At 37.8% G+C, this 16838-nt stretch overlaps 1 protein-coding gene across 1 annotated transcript in view; it reads right to left on the reverse strand.

The window, feature by feature from the left end:
* The window catches only part of SLC4A4 (solute carrier family 4 member 4), a 278229-nt gene that overhangs the window by 73961 nt on the left and 187430 nt on the right, over positions 1-16838 (reverse strand). The window contains exons 15-16 of the mRNA XM_081813147.1: positions 14339-14472; positions 7881-8234 (exon numbers count right to left, since the gene is read on the reverse strand). Coding sequence (XP_081669273.1) covers positions 7881-8234; positions 14339-14472 — 488 coding nt within the window. The remainder of the gene's footprint in view (positions 1-7880; positions 8235-14338; positions 14473-16838) is intronic.

Here is a 16838-nt window from a genome sequence, read left to right on the forward strand (position 1 = left end):
GCTTAACGACTGAGACCCAGGCGCCCTTTTTTTCTTAACATATATTGCGTTATTTGTTTCAGAGGTACAGATCTGTGATTTAACAGTCTTGCATAATTCACAGCGCTCACCATAGCACATACCCTCCCCAATGTCTATCACCCAGCCACCCCATCCCTCCCACCCCCCACTGTCTTGATCCTCCTTCCTGTGTATCAAATTCTAGCTGATCCTCTGGAATAGGGGAATGAACATTGTCAGTAACAGACATTTAAAAATGTGCCTGGGAGTGTTCCTATCTTAAGCTGGCTTTTTTTCCCTCTATGTTTGATGAGAGATCTACAGAAAGAACAGGCTATGAGCAGAAAAAAAAGGTGACATCCGTATGTCAATGTTAGTATAACCTCCTGCACAGGGAATATCCATTGCTCCTTTAAGGTTGTCCTTTATCCTCTAGTATCTGGCACCAGGAACTATCCCATGATTCCTCTGCTTTACATATTAGCAGGAACTATAACATCAGGAATATATACAAAAGCTACAAGGTCAACTAGAAGCAACAAATGGCCATTGAGGCAGATCTGTCTGCTTTGATGTAACACCACATCACAAGTTAGAGAAAGGAGTGCTAAGAAAACTGGGCTGGAACTCTGGCTCCACCACCTTCTGGAGCATAGGGTCACCTCATTGCTATTGGCCAGAGGTCCTTCACTTGTGAAACTGGATTTGAAACAATAAGGTTACTGTGCTGGATTATATAAGACAATGTAGGCAAAATTGTTAGCAGAGTATCCAGTAGCAGGTGGAATTGAAAGAGATGCTAGCTAAGGTTACTACTAGCTTTATGACCTGGAGAAAGCAAACTTCACCCCTGGGAAAAAGTCGGCTACCTCACAAGTTTTATGTGATGATTAAATACATATATATTATAATATTACAATATATTGAAATACAGTTTATAAAAATCCCTTAGTAAGGGGTGCCTGGGTGGCTCAGTCATTAAGCGTCTGCCTTCGGCTCAGGTCATGATCCCAGGGTCCTGGGATCGAGCCCCACATCCGGCTCCCTGATCAGCGGGAAGCCTGCTTCTCCCTCTCCCTCTGCCCCTGCTTGTGTTCCCTCTCTCGCTGTCTCTCTCTCTGTGTCAAATAAATAAATAAAATCTTTAAAAAAAAAATCCCTTAGTAAAATGTCTGGCACTTTGGATGGTGCTTAATAAATCTTAGCCAAATCTGAACCTGTACCCTCAACATAGCTTCTTAGGATTATAATAATGCAGAATTGGTTTACCTGCTCTGAATGAGAAAAAAATTTAAGAGCATTCTCCATGATAATGAAACTTTAATGTTTTATTCCATTCTACTTAAGCGGATTTGAGGAAACTGAGTAACTGGAAAATAAAGAATAAAACTGAAGAAACTTCTTGCCTGCAGGGTCACATCAGACTTATTTAAGGGTCCTGGATAATTTCAGCACATGAGTGCCTCTTAATAAAATCAAGTATTTATGCTTTAAATGCCTAGGTCAATAAAAGGCCAAAATGGCTTTTGGAGGGTTGACAAGGTGAATGAGGAAAACACTGGGAGAAACAGCTCTTAGGGAAATTACCTGCCACTAGTTCAGCCTTGTGCCTTAAAATAAATAAAATAGAAAAATTTTCTTCACTTTTTCTTAATATTATCCTTTTCGTTTTCCTAAGTATTTTTACCAAGCCTCATGCCTGAGTTTTTCACTGTACCTAGACAAGTTCAAGTTACAACATTCTCCAATCCGTGGACACTTTTTCACATGATACTGCCTTGGAAGTCAAAGAGCTGGCTACTATCCACTATTAAGTGGGATGTATTTAGCTACTGTTTTCACAAACAAACAAACAAACAAAAAAAAACCCACTTCTCTTCCACACCCACTCATCATTACATTTCAGATGTGTACACACATTACTATGGGGTATGTTTTCCAAATCTGTGTTTCATACAAACCCACAGCTAGAGAATTATACGGGTCTGGTGATTATCTAAATTCATTGCTTCTCCTTCTCCGATTCCTGCAAGTTTTTAGAAACTGCTAAAATATTAGGCTAGGAGAGTAAAAGGAAACTGAAATGATGGATGTTTCAAGTTTCTATGGTTTTCTCAAAAGGCCATATAACCATGAATGATAAAACGTCAGCTGTGCTGGTAAAGTCTCCTTGCAAATGCAAAGCCTGAGTGATCCTATACCAGAAGGCCTGGTACTTCCTGTTGAACCATTAGTTTGTGATTTAAACCTACTTTATAATCCAAAGAGGGAATGATACGTAATAAAAATAAAATTGCATAGAATATGATGCAGGTCACGGAAGATAAATTAGGATTATCTTTTATTTCCTAATTTTCTTTTAATGGGCTTTCTAATTATGAAACACATACTGACTATAATATGGGACCATAGGAGACACAATCCAGCAGTTCTTTTTAATGGTTGTAACATATTGGTGCATAGCATTTATTAAGATAACGAAAAATTATATAAAAAGAAATGGCAATGAAATTCTACACTAGTGACAACCATTTTAGAGCATTCGGAGGCCACCTCATGCTGTGAGTAAAAGGAAGGTGCAGAAATGGAAGCCGTGGCTATTTTCAATCACTTGACTTGGTTTTACAGCTTTACACCAGGGAAAAAGCCATCTTTTACTTAGAGATACTATAGACAACAATGTCTCAGTGCCTGAGGAAGGATTTATTCCTCTTAATCACTCATTCATTATTAGGCATGTTCTCCCTGGAACAGTCAACAATGAATCAATAAAATATATCCCTTCTGTTAACAAGATAGTACAGTATCTATTCCCTTGCAGCGATTTTCCTGCTTTTCTAATTTGTTTATCATTTTTAGCAAGGCTTCTTTCCCCTCCAGATACAAAACCACATTTGGTTAGAAAATTTATTTTGACCCTTTCTAAAATATTAATATGCCCTTGAGAGTTCAGTCACTGTAACCTTGACACATTAGGCAAATGAAAACAGGTACCGAAGCGGAAATGTATTTCCAAAGCGTAGGTCAAATGAAAATCTGACCTCATTCATTCAAAAAGTAATTAACACTATTTTAAAAACAGCACATTTTACAAAAATCTGTGTGTATGTGTGTGTGTGTGTGTATGGTGCATATGTGTGTGCAGTGTAATGTACAGGTGTGTGTGTGTGTGTGTGGTGTGCTATGTATATGTGTGGTATATAGGTGTGTGTAGTATGGTGTGTGTGTGCAGGGTGGTATATGCGTGTAGCATGTATAGCTATGTGTGTGATGTGTGTGGTGTACAGGTATGTGTGGCAGTGTGTGTGTGTGTACAGTATGGGGTACAGGTGCCTCTGGTGTGTGTGTACGGTGTAATGTATAGATAGGTATGTATGTATACTGTACCTCATCCCAAGCACAAGTCTTAAAAAGGGATGAAACAGATCCTTTATGAATTTTTGTGGATAGCAGAAGGGGAAGGACAAAAGGAAAGGAGGAGGAGACGAAGAGAGGAAAAAGGAAAGAGGAGAGCTCATGTCTTATTCCCTATTTACAAAATGCTATCATTTATGTTTTTGAGTGAATTAGTCCAATTCCCCTTAAAAGAACTGAACATTTCACCTCTAGGACTTTAGAGCCTTCTTCTACATGATTATATATAGTGTACAACACTTTGGTAGACTTGAGATTCAGTGGAATAATATTAAGTGATCTAACTACGATGTACTGAACTTAACATTTTTTTCTTTAAATATAGCTCCAATGTTTCAGATTTATCTACACCAGCACATTAGTTGTTAATCTGAGGGAGGTTGGCTTAGAAAAACCTAGTTAGTATCTTCCTCTAGGAAAACTGCAGGGAAAATTAAATTTTGAACCCCTTTAAAATAATACAACTAAACGGTAAAACTGGCTAGGGCCTCATTTGTGAAACAATGAGAAATGAGAAAAAGAACAAATTTTTACTTGGTATCTATTGGGTGCCAAACAACGTTACATATACTTTTTCATTCAATCCATATAGTAACTTCTAAGAGTAGGTACAATTACTAACCCAGCCCACAGGTTATAAAACAAAGAAATTAGGTGATTAGCCTAGTCCAGGGTCACACTGCTAGTTAGAGCTGAATTCACGCTCACTTTCCTTTACTCCAAAGCACATACTGTTTACACTTTCTCACACTAACAGTTTCCCAAATTGGGATGTTGGTGATGAATTGTAATATTGTGAATTGTCCTTCATTTGGATATTTTTTAGTTTTTACTGTTGGCTTCTGAACTGAATCATCTTCCTTATATGCTTCTGCTATGTAATCTTCAAGGCACAGTGGGGAAATATGACCTCTATTACATCAACTAATAGCCACTCTATTTCTAAGAAAAGGAAATTTTAGCTCAAAAACCATGTATCCACCCTGACTGATATGTCAAATCTCATGGCTAATTTTCCTTCTAGCACTTGCAACTGAGCTTTTGGAGTTCTTCAGTAAATGAGAACCTAAGGAGGTACGTACATGACTTTGGCCCCTGAGCAACAGATGGGGCAAAAGGAAGCGAGAAAAAGATGCATGAAGAAACTGAAACTCAGGAAGTGATGAAGATTTATGGAAGCAAGTGAGAACAAGAAAGATAAGGAAGGAAAAGAGGAAGAAGAGTTGTCTTCACAAAGCAGAAAAAATTCACAGTATTATCGTGGCCATGAGTAGAGTTTTCTTAGTGATGAAGTGACCCTTAGTTCCCTTCCTGTAAAATGATTTCTCAGTTTGCAGGATCATGACTCCATCTGTGTAGTTGCTGGTTCACTGTTACATACTGTCCCAGTGTTGAAAAACAAGTCATCCGCCAGTTTAAATATTATTGACTCATTGACTGAATTCTTTTACTAGGAGTGCATGTTGCGATGAAAGGCCAGGCTTTTGTTGTTTTAAGAATACTTGCTCTAGCTGTACATGCAACTGTATTATTCTCTGACTATCATTTTTCACGTTTGTTATCACGAAGTACTAAATTTATGGTGGTATATAGGTTTTCTATCAAAAAGTATTAGGGTTATGAGGGAAACATACAATCACTAGTCTCAAGGGGTTTGTAAAGCATGAGATTGTCATGAAAATGGAGATATCCGTTTGCCTTTTTCCAAACCAGAAACAGAATTTATTTCCATAGGTTAAAATAATCCCTCACATTCATGTGCATATCCTTGAGGACTGCCTTTCATGTGGACAACTCTAAAAATATGGGGTGCAGCCAATGGTCTTGTTGCAGAATAAGCCAACTATCCAACAATATTTGCTTAGGAAGGAGGATGATGAAGACTGGTTTGTTGGTTCTATCATTCATACTTACTAACCTTAAGTTTTAATAAATAATACCAGCAGTAACAATGACAGTTAACACTTAATTACTTATTACATATCAGAAACTGTCCTGAGTACTTTGAAATACATCATTTTTTCTATAAGATATAACAATTCTATAAGGTAGGTACTGTTACTAACTCCTTTTTACAGATGAGGAAGGTGAGGCAAAGCTTCCCTGGGAAAAGGAACTTGCCCAAAGTCACACACAGAGTATGCTTAGCCAAGCTGGGACTCAAATACAAGATTTTCTGATTTCAAAGCCCTGCTACACTGCTTTACTGGTACCACTTGGAGGTAGTAGGAATTGTCAGAGTCCTTCCAAGAAAATTCCTAACTATTTAGGACAGACTTTCTATCCGATCTAAAGAAAACAGGTCAAACGAAAAGCTATCTCCACTTCAACTAGTACTCACTATGCATATATTAAGCCTCAAAATGAGTTTTTCAAGAAAACAATGATCCTTCTTAGAAGGAAAATTACATGTAAAATTTTTATATATTTTTCACAGTTAAAACACATTCAAATATGTCTTCCTTGGCTTCATATTACCCTCTCTACCAGCATCGAATTAAAACGAGTTTCAGTTTCCATTAGCCTCAGGTATGTGGATCTTCTTTGTGACAGGTGTGCCGACAAAGCCCTTAGCTGGCTTTATGAATATCTCACACCTCAAAACAACTGAGAAAGTATCTTTTTTCCTTTAGAAAAAATTGCTGTATGACTCCTCAGACTTGCCTGTGAAGTCAAATTACAGACTTCTTCATAAATAAGTATTTACATAGAGATGAATACATAAAGATAGATAGAAATAATGAAGAGGAAAGTTCAAAATCCTCCAGTTCAATATGTCTGTGGGTCAATATTTTGAACATGCATAGTCTGGACTTCCCCTGAAAGTCCGAAATGGGAGGGTAAGCCCCCTTTCTTTTTGGACAAGTTCTACATGGTTGTATAATGGTAACATCCATGTCTCAAGCATATTTCATTAATCCTAATGGTAGTATCTATCATGCCCTGAGTGCTTACTCTTTTCCAAGCAGTTTTTAAGTTATGCAATATTTGTAATCACTCTAACATTTTGACAATAAGCTTTTGTACCCATATGTCATTCACGTCGCCTGAATCTTTAAATTTCCCCTTTGTACTTGTCTCCGCTTTGCTTTTAAGCATGAGCTTTATTTTAATGTGTGTTGACTGTCCTTAAATTAAGACCAAAGAATCCATGAGTGCAAAGCCCAACAATGCCCTATCTTTCCATCAGTGTTACTGACTGACCCAATTTTAGGGAGATACTGTTCTCTTGTCTCTCACCACTCAAGATGCTACAGGTGTTCTAAGACTTCTCCACCCAAGGGGCAGAGAAGAATGCAGATACAACACCAAAATTTCTGAGAGTAATCTGACACAGCCTGGTCACAAGCATTAAAATTCTTTGTAGTATCTTGTTTAATTTTTAAATTTTTGTTTGCATTCTAGTCTAAAATACACCCACGTTTGTTTTACTGTAAACATTAAGAGGTTTTTCCTCAGAATCTATAAGTAAAAGTGTATAGTGCATGAATGTGCCCTACATCTGTGCTCAGGTTTACACAGCCCTCAGTACACTGTTGTACTCCTGGTGCTGTAAGACCTTAGTCAAAAGCCTGGAGTGTATATCAGTTTTTATTTTAAGGGACAATGACACGTAGCTAATTGCATCACCTGGGATAACTAACACTATTACCATGTAATTGCCTGACACAAATGTCTACCCCTCAGCCTCCCAGAGCAATATAAAACAACTTTCCCCAAAGTGAATCTTTTCTCCCAAATGCCTTCCATATTGTAAAATGATGACGAATTACTCCAAAAAAAAAAATTCCAGAAACCAAATTGAGTACCTTTTTGTGAAAAAATCCTGATGCTGACCCAGGTTTGGCAAGATAGATATTAAAGTGCTAAGATGTGTAGAATCAAATTCCTTACCCAGAACTTACTTCTTACTTTTATGTCTTTCCTAACTCTAGAATATAAATCTTCCCTGAGAGCATAACACTCCTTTTCTTTCTCTCATTTCCTCTTTTCCTTTCTTATTTACATTGTCTAGGACAGATGAACTATAAGGCTCTACTTTACCACTAGGTGACTCCAGTCTGAGTTTCTTTTTTAATTTTACGCTTCAAATTATATAAAGTGAATAAGTATCTTGTTTCTTCTTTAAGCTTAAAATAATCTATTTAGAGTTTACTTTAGAAAGGGATTCCTATAATAATAAGGAAACAGCAAAAGATGGGATAGAAGTTCAGAGGACTGGGTTGGTCTGGTCCTTATATCTGTTAATATTTTTACCTGGTTCCCTCAACTATCAGATAAGATCAAGACTAATGTACACTAAATCTCCTTGCAAATACTGCAGTTTGAGTTATTTTCAAAGTGCTGAGCTAAATACATTCACATTCCAGAGCTCCTGGTTTCACCTCCTGATTGAATCACGTGGCTAAGATACCTTGGGGTAATGAGACTTCAAACTCAGCAGGATGGTTTCTCAGAGAAAATACCATGTTGAAAGCCTGCATGCATGGAGCCTACACCTTCCTCCAAGCACAGAGGAAGCACAAACACTAAGCATGATGTCCTCACCTGGGTCGGGAGGCATACAGGCACAGGAAAACTGAGTATTGTAGCCCACTTTGAAGTTGGAGTTGATGGGGTAGTAGTCAGCTAGCTTGATCATCTTCTTGAAAGCATCATAGATAAAGATGAAGCTAATCAGAGAAGAGAAGCCCTCTTCGGTGAAGCGAGTGAAGTACTGAACCAAGAAGCTGGCATCTGTGGCCACCAAAATGAGACACAAGAAGGCTGACCACAGGCCAATCCAAAGGCGAAACTCCAGGTAGTCAAAATTATGGTCCCTGGAAAGAAGAAAGAAAGGTATTTAGACTCCTCCTCCATGGAACACAAAGAATAATATAGAACTACCCAATGACTGCAGAATGACTGCTAAAAATACAAGATCTCTTTTAGACACTAGATATAAAGCTCAGTCTTGATTTGATCCAGAAAATATTAAGGTTAAGAATGTGGTCTAGTAATATTATTAAGCTACCATAAAGAAATAATCCCAGAAGTTTAAGAATGGCATAAAAAACAGTCATACCATTTGTATGTAAATCACTCAATTTTCTCATTCAAAAAATCTGGTCCCTGCCTTTATGGAATTTATAAAAGAAACAATTTGAAAGTGTCACGTTGGTAGCCAGTATGCACTCATTTAATAAATGTTTGTGAGCTTTACTGGTTAATGAAGACACTAAGCTAAATATGTTCTCTGTCCCTACATCATTGCAATCTACTGAGGGAGACAAACTGATAAACATAATCACACCATAAAATACTACATGATATCTAAAGGTTCCCACAGAGTGTCCCAGAGGAATAACTAATTCTGGCTGGGGGAGGACAAAAGGAGTTGCAGAAAAATCTCAAGGTATTTAAGGATAAATAGGATAAGTACACTGTAGAGTACACTTGCTGTGTTATAGCCAGATGTAACCACTTCTCACGAAGCTTGCCCACAGACATGATATCCTCCTGCTAAAGTTGTGTGTAAAGCACCTTGTGACCACCTTGTTTTTCGTCTGTTCCCATCCCACAGCAGTGTTAGAATAGGCTGCCTGCATCAGAGGATGCCATTGTTTTTTGAAGGCCTTTCCATTTCTTATAAGTAAATTAGTTCACATTTAGGAAAATACGGGTCAAGTGTTGACATTTACCATTTCATATTGATTCTTTTAAAATTATGTGAAGATTATTGTATTCTCATCACTTGTGATGAAAAAGCAAATAGTAGTAGTCATATTTCTTCTACAAGAAAAAGAAACAATCAAGGAGCATGCATGCTTGAAGTTCAACAGTTTTGCTTTTAAACAGTGAGTTTCTGATGGTGATATATTTGAATACTTTCCTAAAGGCATGGTATCAACACCTTCACCACCACCAACCCAGTCTTTACTTGATTAAAGTCCTTACTGATATCCATGTTTGCCCTGCTCAAAGCCATTTTCCACATCACAGCCAAAATGATCTTTTTAAATGTAAATCAGATCCCCCCACCCCCATTTAAAACCTTTTGATGGCTTCACACTGCTCTTAGAATAAAATTTAAATTCTCTAACCTAATATAATGCTTGGCCTATAGGTTTCCAATGAAAACTTGCTAGATGAATTAAGGCAAGCCTATGGCTTAGGACTTGAAATAGTTACTGACATGACCTATAAGCTATCACAGGGAGCCAGGAGATCCCGGGTGAAAATTTTACAGAATATTAGAATTAAAAGTTCCTTAGATACTGCAATGATTAATTTTATGTGTCAATTTGGCTAGATCACGTGGTACCCAGATATTTGGTCAAACATTATTCTTGGTGTCTCTGTAAGGGTGGTTTTGATGAAATTAACATTTAAATTGGTACACTCTGAGTAAAGCAGATAGCTTTCCATAATGTGGGTGAAACTCATCCAATCAAGTTCTTCAACCAAATACAGCAAAATATCTGCCAACTCCAAGCAAGAAATTTTCTCCAGCAGATTGCCTTTGGCCTTTATCTGGAAAATGCCTTTCTGGTTCTACAGCAGGCACCCTTTGAACTTGAACTGGAACATCAGCTCTCCTGGGTCTCCAGGCTGGCCCACCAGATTTCGGACCTGCTGGTCTCTATAATTGTGTGAGCCAACACCTTATAATAAATCTCTTTATCATATTGCTACTGTTTCTCTGGAGAATCTTAATACAGATATCAATTAGTCAACTATGTCTCATTTTATAGATGAGGACACCAAGGCCAATGAAAGTTAAGTCACTTAATGCCAAGGTTTTAATGGCAGAGCTGAACCAGAAACCAAATCTCTGCATTCTTGGACTGCTCCTTTAAAAAATTACACCATCATTCCCCTAACTGATGTGTATTTAGGGTGGGCCTTAAAATCACTGTCCTGGGGCGCCTGGGTGGCTCAGTCGTTAAGCGTCTGCCTTTGGCTCAGGTCATGATCCCAGGGTCCTGGGATCGAGTCCCACATCGGGCTCCCTGCTCAGCAAGAAGCCTGCTTCTCCCTCTCCCATTCCCCCTGCTTGTGTTCCTGCTCTCGCTATTTCTCTCTCTGTCAAATAAATAAATAAAATCTTTAAAAAAAAAAAAAAATCACTGTCCTTTGTTTCCCTCTTTTCACCAAATCACATAAATTGGAAATATTACCAAAGCAGGAGATTATTAACACTTGGGTAGAGAGTTATCTCCTATGGATTTCCTGGAATCTTTCTGGAGACATCTTTTGCATTCCCTTATAGTTCCCTTTACATCTGGAACCCCACTGCTTAATCCTATGCATGTCTTTGTGAGATAAGTAGACTATAGAAAAAGCTAAATTCTAGGAATTTGAGATAATTTACATTATCACACAATGAATCAAGTCTCAGCCAGAGTTAAGAAACAGTTTTATTACTTCTGAGCCAACAAACTTTTTCCTTAAAATAAAAATTTTAAACAATTACCTAGTTTTGCTTCCCTAACAAGACGACAGGGCAATCTTGATTTGTTCTAAGAATGCTAATGGTTGTTTAGAGAATTGATGTTTACAGAACAGGATGAGAAACAAATCCAATAACTAGCTAATGGTTAGGAACATTCAGTTTGAGTACAAAGGAAAAAAAAAAATGCATGTATACACTTAAATCTTAGGATCTAAACAATATACCAAAATAGCTGTTCTAAAATACTAAAATACTCCCAGAGTAGCTTTATAAGAATAACCAAAATAAAATCACGAAAACCCATGGCACTTCATTATAAAAGGGCTATGTTTACAGCAACAAGAAGAAAGAGGAATAAGAGATGAGAAACTTTTTAAAACAAGTTGATCAACAGTAATGACTACAATAAAATGGCAATATTACATCCAATAAGTTTATCAGTCCCTTTAGTGCCAAGTTTAAATAGCAATTAAGCTATAAAAAGTAACAGGAAATGATAGTAGAGACAAAAGAAACTATTGTGAATTCGAATGAGAAAATGGGCTTACATCCTTATGATACCACAGTGTTCCTAGATATTTTGAGTTATAGTTTCTAAGGAGCATAAAACCAAGGTACAAACTGAAGAACTAATCTGAAGCATGCTACAGAAATTAATGTTCAGTCACTGACAAATATAAAACTCCCTAAACTACATGAATAAATCCAGTAATATAATAGAAGAAAATAATCATTTGAAGGCCTCTAAGTAAAATGTTCAAAGAATAGAAGGAAAAAATTATTGAATGACCAAATGACAATTATACAGGTTAAACTCCAACTTTAATTACGGGGCTTCTACATAGCTTAGAACACAGTGGTAAAACTTCTTTCAGATTCCTCACATTATTATAAGGTTTATAAGGTATAAAAACAGTGCAAAAGAGGCTGCAGGATTAGGAAAACAAAACTACAACTGTCATTTTCAAAGTTTGTAAGCTCTTGCCTTCGTTCTGTTATTAATTTTAAAAAGGTGACAGCACATCTTTCATATTCCTTTGTGATTCTCCAGTTTATAAGGCAAACATTAAAACCTGTATCCCATGTCAGAAGGAAACCAGTGGATTATGTGGAATTTATGTTCGAGTCCACTCGAACTACCTACTTCTCAAAAAATGGTAAAATATGTTGGGAAAAATCTGGGCAAGACAGACTAAAGCAGTTTCTTTACCAAAGGACTTCTCAGATCTCTTAGTAAGCTAAAGTGTAAAGTGAATTACTAAGAGGGAAATAAAATATACAGCATTTTCCAGATTTATTGGGATCACAGAAGCTTTTTATCCATGGAACACCTAAAATGGGACTAGAAATTGAGGAAATACACTTTGAGAAATAGTGATCTACACAAATAATCTGTATCTAGACAAAATATTAGCACTGTTGTTATAATATTTAAGCAAATGATACACCATAGTGAACAAAATAATAAGGTTTGCCACATAAGTACCACATACTACTCAGTGATGAATTTAAAGCACAGCTTCTCAAATGTTTCTTGTTGCTTTACAACTGTTTTCAAATAAATCACTTGGAACTAGGTTTACATTACCAATTATGATGAAACAGAAGGGAAAGTGAGAAAGGAACGTGCTTAGTGAAAGGAAATAATCTCTATCCTACAATTATCTAAAGTAAACTGGGATGCAAACATTTTCTGTATATATTAAGGCTCTGATCACATTGCATCCAATAAATCTTTCTGCAAAGGTTGCACATGTTTGTTCCTGTTTATAGTACATGCTTGTTTCATCTTTCCACAAAAGCTTTCTTGTCTCACACAATGTTTTCTTAAACATATAAAAATGGTTTGACTTTCTATAAACTGACACAAACAGAATTCTTTCCAATGTCCTACTGAGAATTATGATGGAGGAGGGATTTGTAGTGGTGAGCTACAGAAAATTCACATTATTTAAAATTTAGAACTTTAAATTTTCCTAAGACCCTTGCTGATGTTCTCAACCCAGTTTTCAAAACACTAGTTTTAAATCCTCATTCCCTCCTCTATCTTGGGATTGTTTTTGATGGCTCACAGAGGTTCAAAGGCTACTGTACCAGTACTTAAGTCCAGGAGGTATCACATAGGTAATAAAATTTCCAATAATAAAATCATAAAAATGTATAACAATATAAGAGTACAGAAATTCCAACAAGGAATGCCAGCAAGTCATAGGAAATTCTGCAATCTACCTAAGGATGAGAAAGGCAATTCTCTCAGAGGGGTATCAAGTTCATTAGAAAGAGGCCAGAATACCCAATTTGATTTTGAATCTATTTGTGTGCTAATGTGGCCACTTGGATAATTCATTTAACTTGATTTTCTCCTTCTTAAAATGATCCATCAATTTCTAAAAGAAAATATGATATCACAATGTTATGTCCATTAAGAGTGTGTAGTGACTCCATAAGAGCCCTAGGCCCCCGAGTCAGAAAGCAAAACAGAAATTCAAATCCCAGCCCTACCAACAACTGATGACGGAGCCTTCAGCCACGCACTTACTCTCTCCCTGCCTGTTTTCTAATCTATAAAACAGGGTATGGTCCCTCCCTCAGTATTGCTACAGGACTCAAATGAGGGAGTACATGTAACACACTTAGGATAATACTTGGTACCTCGGTACATGATCAGCGCTCAACAAATGTTATTACTCAGCTGACTCTTAAAATGTATCTTTAGTTAAGAACACTGAGATCAGGGTTAGGAGCAGTGGATCTATCGGAGCAGCTGGGCTCTTTCCTTAATGAGTCATGTGACCTTGAACAAGACATTTTCTTTCTCTAGTGTATCAGTCAGGATCATGGTTGGAAACAGAAGGCATTCTCGAACAGGACTGTGAGGAAAACTTAATAAATGGGCTATTTACAGAGGTGTCGGTAACCGAGAATGGCAAGGTACTCGGGGACTAACGACATCAGGGAGCCATTTTTACCTCGTGGCTTGAAAAGGCCGAGGAAGGACTAGAGTCACCAGAGCCTGGAGAGGGCTAGAACCAGGACAGAGGGGGCACCTTACAGGGGCTATACGCAAGGGACAAGCCCCCGCCAGACTGCAGTGTTAAAGCGGGGACAGTGAGGGGCAGGGAGGTAGACACTCACCCTGACTTCTCGCCCTTCCTGTCCTATTGAAGCACTACCAAACCCAAGAAGAAGCCAGCGGGCAAAGGAGCCTTAGCGTTGCAATCCACACAGGGGTCAGCCCCTGGAGCATAAAGCAAGGCTATAAGGGCAGAGAATGACTATGAGGGCAAGCGGATAGTACATCATATGGGCCTCCGCTGGATCAAATATAAAATGTGTGTTGGAATACCTAGTCTCCAAGGGCCTTCCAACCTCCACATCTTAAAATTCCCATGTTCTGATCGACCTAATTATTATTCTACACTCAATCTAGACTATGAATGTTCTACAATTAAACAATCCTAATTGATAATTAGATATGTGTATACATACTTGCTGAAATTAAATAGAAGCCTCTCAAAAACTAGAACAGGTCCTGTGCTGCTCAAGATGGTGAGGGGCTGACCGGCAAACAGGCAGAAGACAGCTCCAGAGACAGCTGTACCCAGGAAGCTCTCCAACACACCCTAACAGAAAGAAAATAAAGCTGTTAAAAGAAACACGTCTTTTTCCTTCCCATGTGTGATGGCACTAGGGAAATTAAGCACATGAATATGCTATTACAAAGGCCAGAGCAAACACAGCAAATAGACGTGAAGAATTCAGATTCTTACCAGTAGGAATTATCAGCATGTATTTCACCATATGATTTAGTCACTTCTCCCTACTCCAAGGGCTGCCAGCCCACTCCAAAGAGCTACAGGAATTATAACGACTGGCGGCTGATGACAGAAGGCAAAAGGAGGTGACTCTGATCCATTCTAAAAATATTAACTGAAGCTTCTGTATGTGAAATCACGCTGTGTAATAATACCACCAAGTGGGTAGAAGTGATTCAGTACTTTGGGGGCTGTTTTTCTCTCTGTGGTTACCTTCAGTGTTTGTTTCAGCCTGATGTCACCTTGCACATAGCAGGTACTTATGAGTAGTTACATTTTAAATACAAAAGCTATTTTTTCTAAAGGAAAGATTTGAGAGGGGAGCAAAGGGGGCAAAAAAGAAAGTTGCCCTCTATCCTGCAATCCTTAAGACAGCAACTCAAAAAAAAAAAAAAAAAAAATTCTTATCATCTATTCCTTCTCCAGTGTAAACTTACCGAAGAGTTTATTTTAGAGGAAATACATGTGTAGGGACATGAATAACTAAACCTTTGTGGCCAGGGGCGCCTGGGTGGCTCAGTCGGTTAAGTGTCTGCCTTCAGCTCAGGTCATGATCCCAGGGTCCTGGGGTTAAGGCCCGCATCAGGCTCCCTGCTTGGCGGAGAGCCTCCTTCTCCCTCTCCCTCTGTCTGCCGCTCTGCCTACTTATGCTCTCTATCTCTGTTAAATGAAAAAATAAATAAAAATAAAAATAAATAAATAAATCTTTGTGGCCACACCTCCCTATGGTTTTATCTCTGGAAACTCAACCCATTGTTTTCCTTTAGCCGAACAAGAACAAGGAAACATAAGCCATCAAGTATCACTGACTTAAAAGATTATCGTAATTTACTTAATCATGTCATTTGGGACCAATGCCTCAGACGATAGCAAACTAGTCCATATCCTCTTATTTTTCATCAGTTCGAATTTTAGTTAGAAAAGCACATTTTTATTTGTAAGAGGATCCTTTTCTAAACTTGAAATAGTATTCTATCAAGGGATGATTTTTTAAATATAAAAAGATGACAGGGCGCCTGGGTGGCTCAGATGGTTAAGCGTCTGCCTTCGGCTCAGGTCATGATCCCAGGGTCCTGGGATGGAGTCCCGCATCGGGCTCCCTGCTAGGCGGGGAGCCTGCTTCTCCCTCTGCCTCTGCGTCTCTCTCTCTCTCTCTCTCTGACTCTCATGAATAAATAAATAAAATATTAAAAAAAAAAAATTCTTAAAAAAAAAAAAGATGACAGAGCCCCTTTATTCATACGTAAGGGTAGACATCTAAACCATAAAACTGTAAGATAAACATTTTTCAAATGAGTAAATATTCTATAGCTTTAAAAGACACAAATATATATATTTAATGGTAGGTTAATTTACATAACAGAGCAAAATTGTGTGATCTCTATAACTATATGTGTATACTAAAACAAAATGGTACTAGGAAGATCTCCCTCTTCAACTGAACAATAAGTTACCTGTTCATAGAAGTATGATTTATGTTTACATAAAACAAGCCATCTCTTAATCTAAACCACCCTCTGTTTGGAGCAGAATGGATTTCTGGGTAATCTGAGACACCACTCAGTCATTCCCAGCCCCCCACCAAACAGTTAACCTACCTACTTGTCAGCCTCTGTCCACCTCTTCCCACAGCCCTGAAAGTCCTCCAGCAACTTTCACTCATTTATCATATCATATAAGGAAATGATTACACAGGAATTATTTTTTAAAATCAAGTTACAGTTATGGAATGAATAAGTCACAGGAGTAAAAGGCACAACATAGGAAGTATACTCAATGATATTGTAATAGCATATTTTGACAGATGGCGGCTACACCTGTGGTGAGTACAGCATAACATGCAGAGAAGTTGACTCACTATGTTCTTTCTACACCTGAAACTAATGCAACATTGTATGTCAACTGCATTCAAATTTTAAAAATGTCTTTTTAAGCAATAAAAGTTTAAATATCAAAATGAAAAAAAAAAGTTACAGAACTTAAATACACTAAGTGCTATACCCACTTAAAAGCCATCCGAAGAGACCCTTATTACAGTGATTACGCGAAATATTTTTTTTTAAAGATTTTATTTATTTGAGAGAGAGAATGAGAGAGAGCACATGAGAGGGGGGAGAGTCAGAGGGAGAAGCAGACTCCCCGCCGAGCAGGGAGCCCGATGCGGGACTCGATCC

This window comes from Leptonychotes weddellii, chromosome 2, assembly GCF_054177405.1.
Source record: "Leptonychotes weddellii isolate Sample4059 chromosome 2, ASM5417740v2, whole genome shotgun sequence".
In the NCBI taxonomy this organism is placed as follows: domain Eukaryota; kingdom Metazoa; phylum Chordata; class Mammalia; order Carnivora; family Phocidae; genus Leptonychotes; species Leptonychotes weddellii.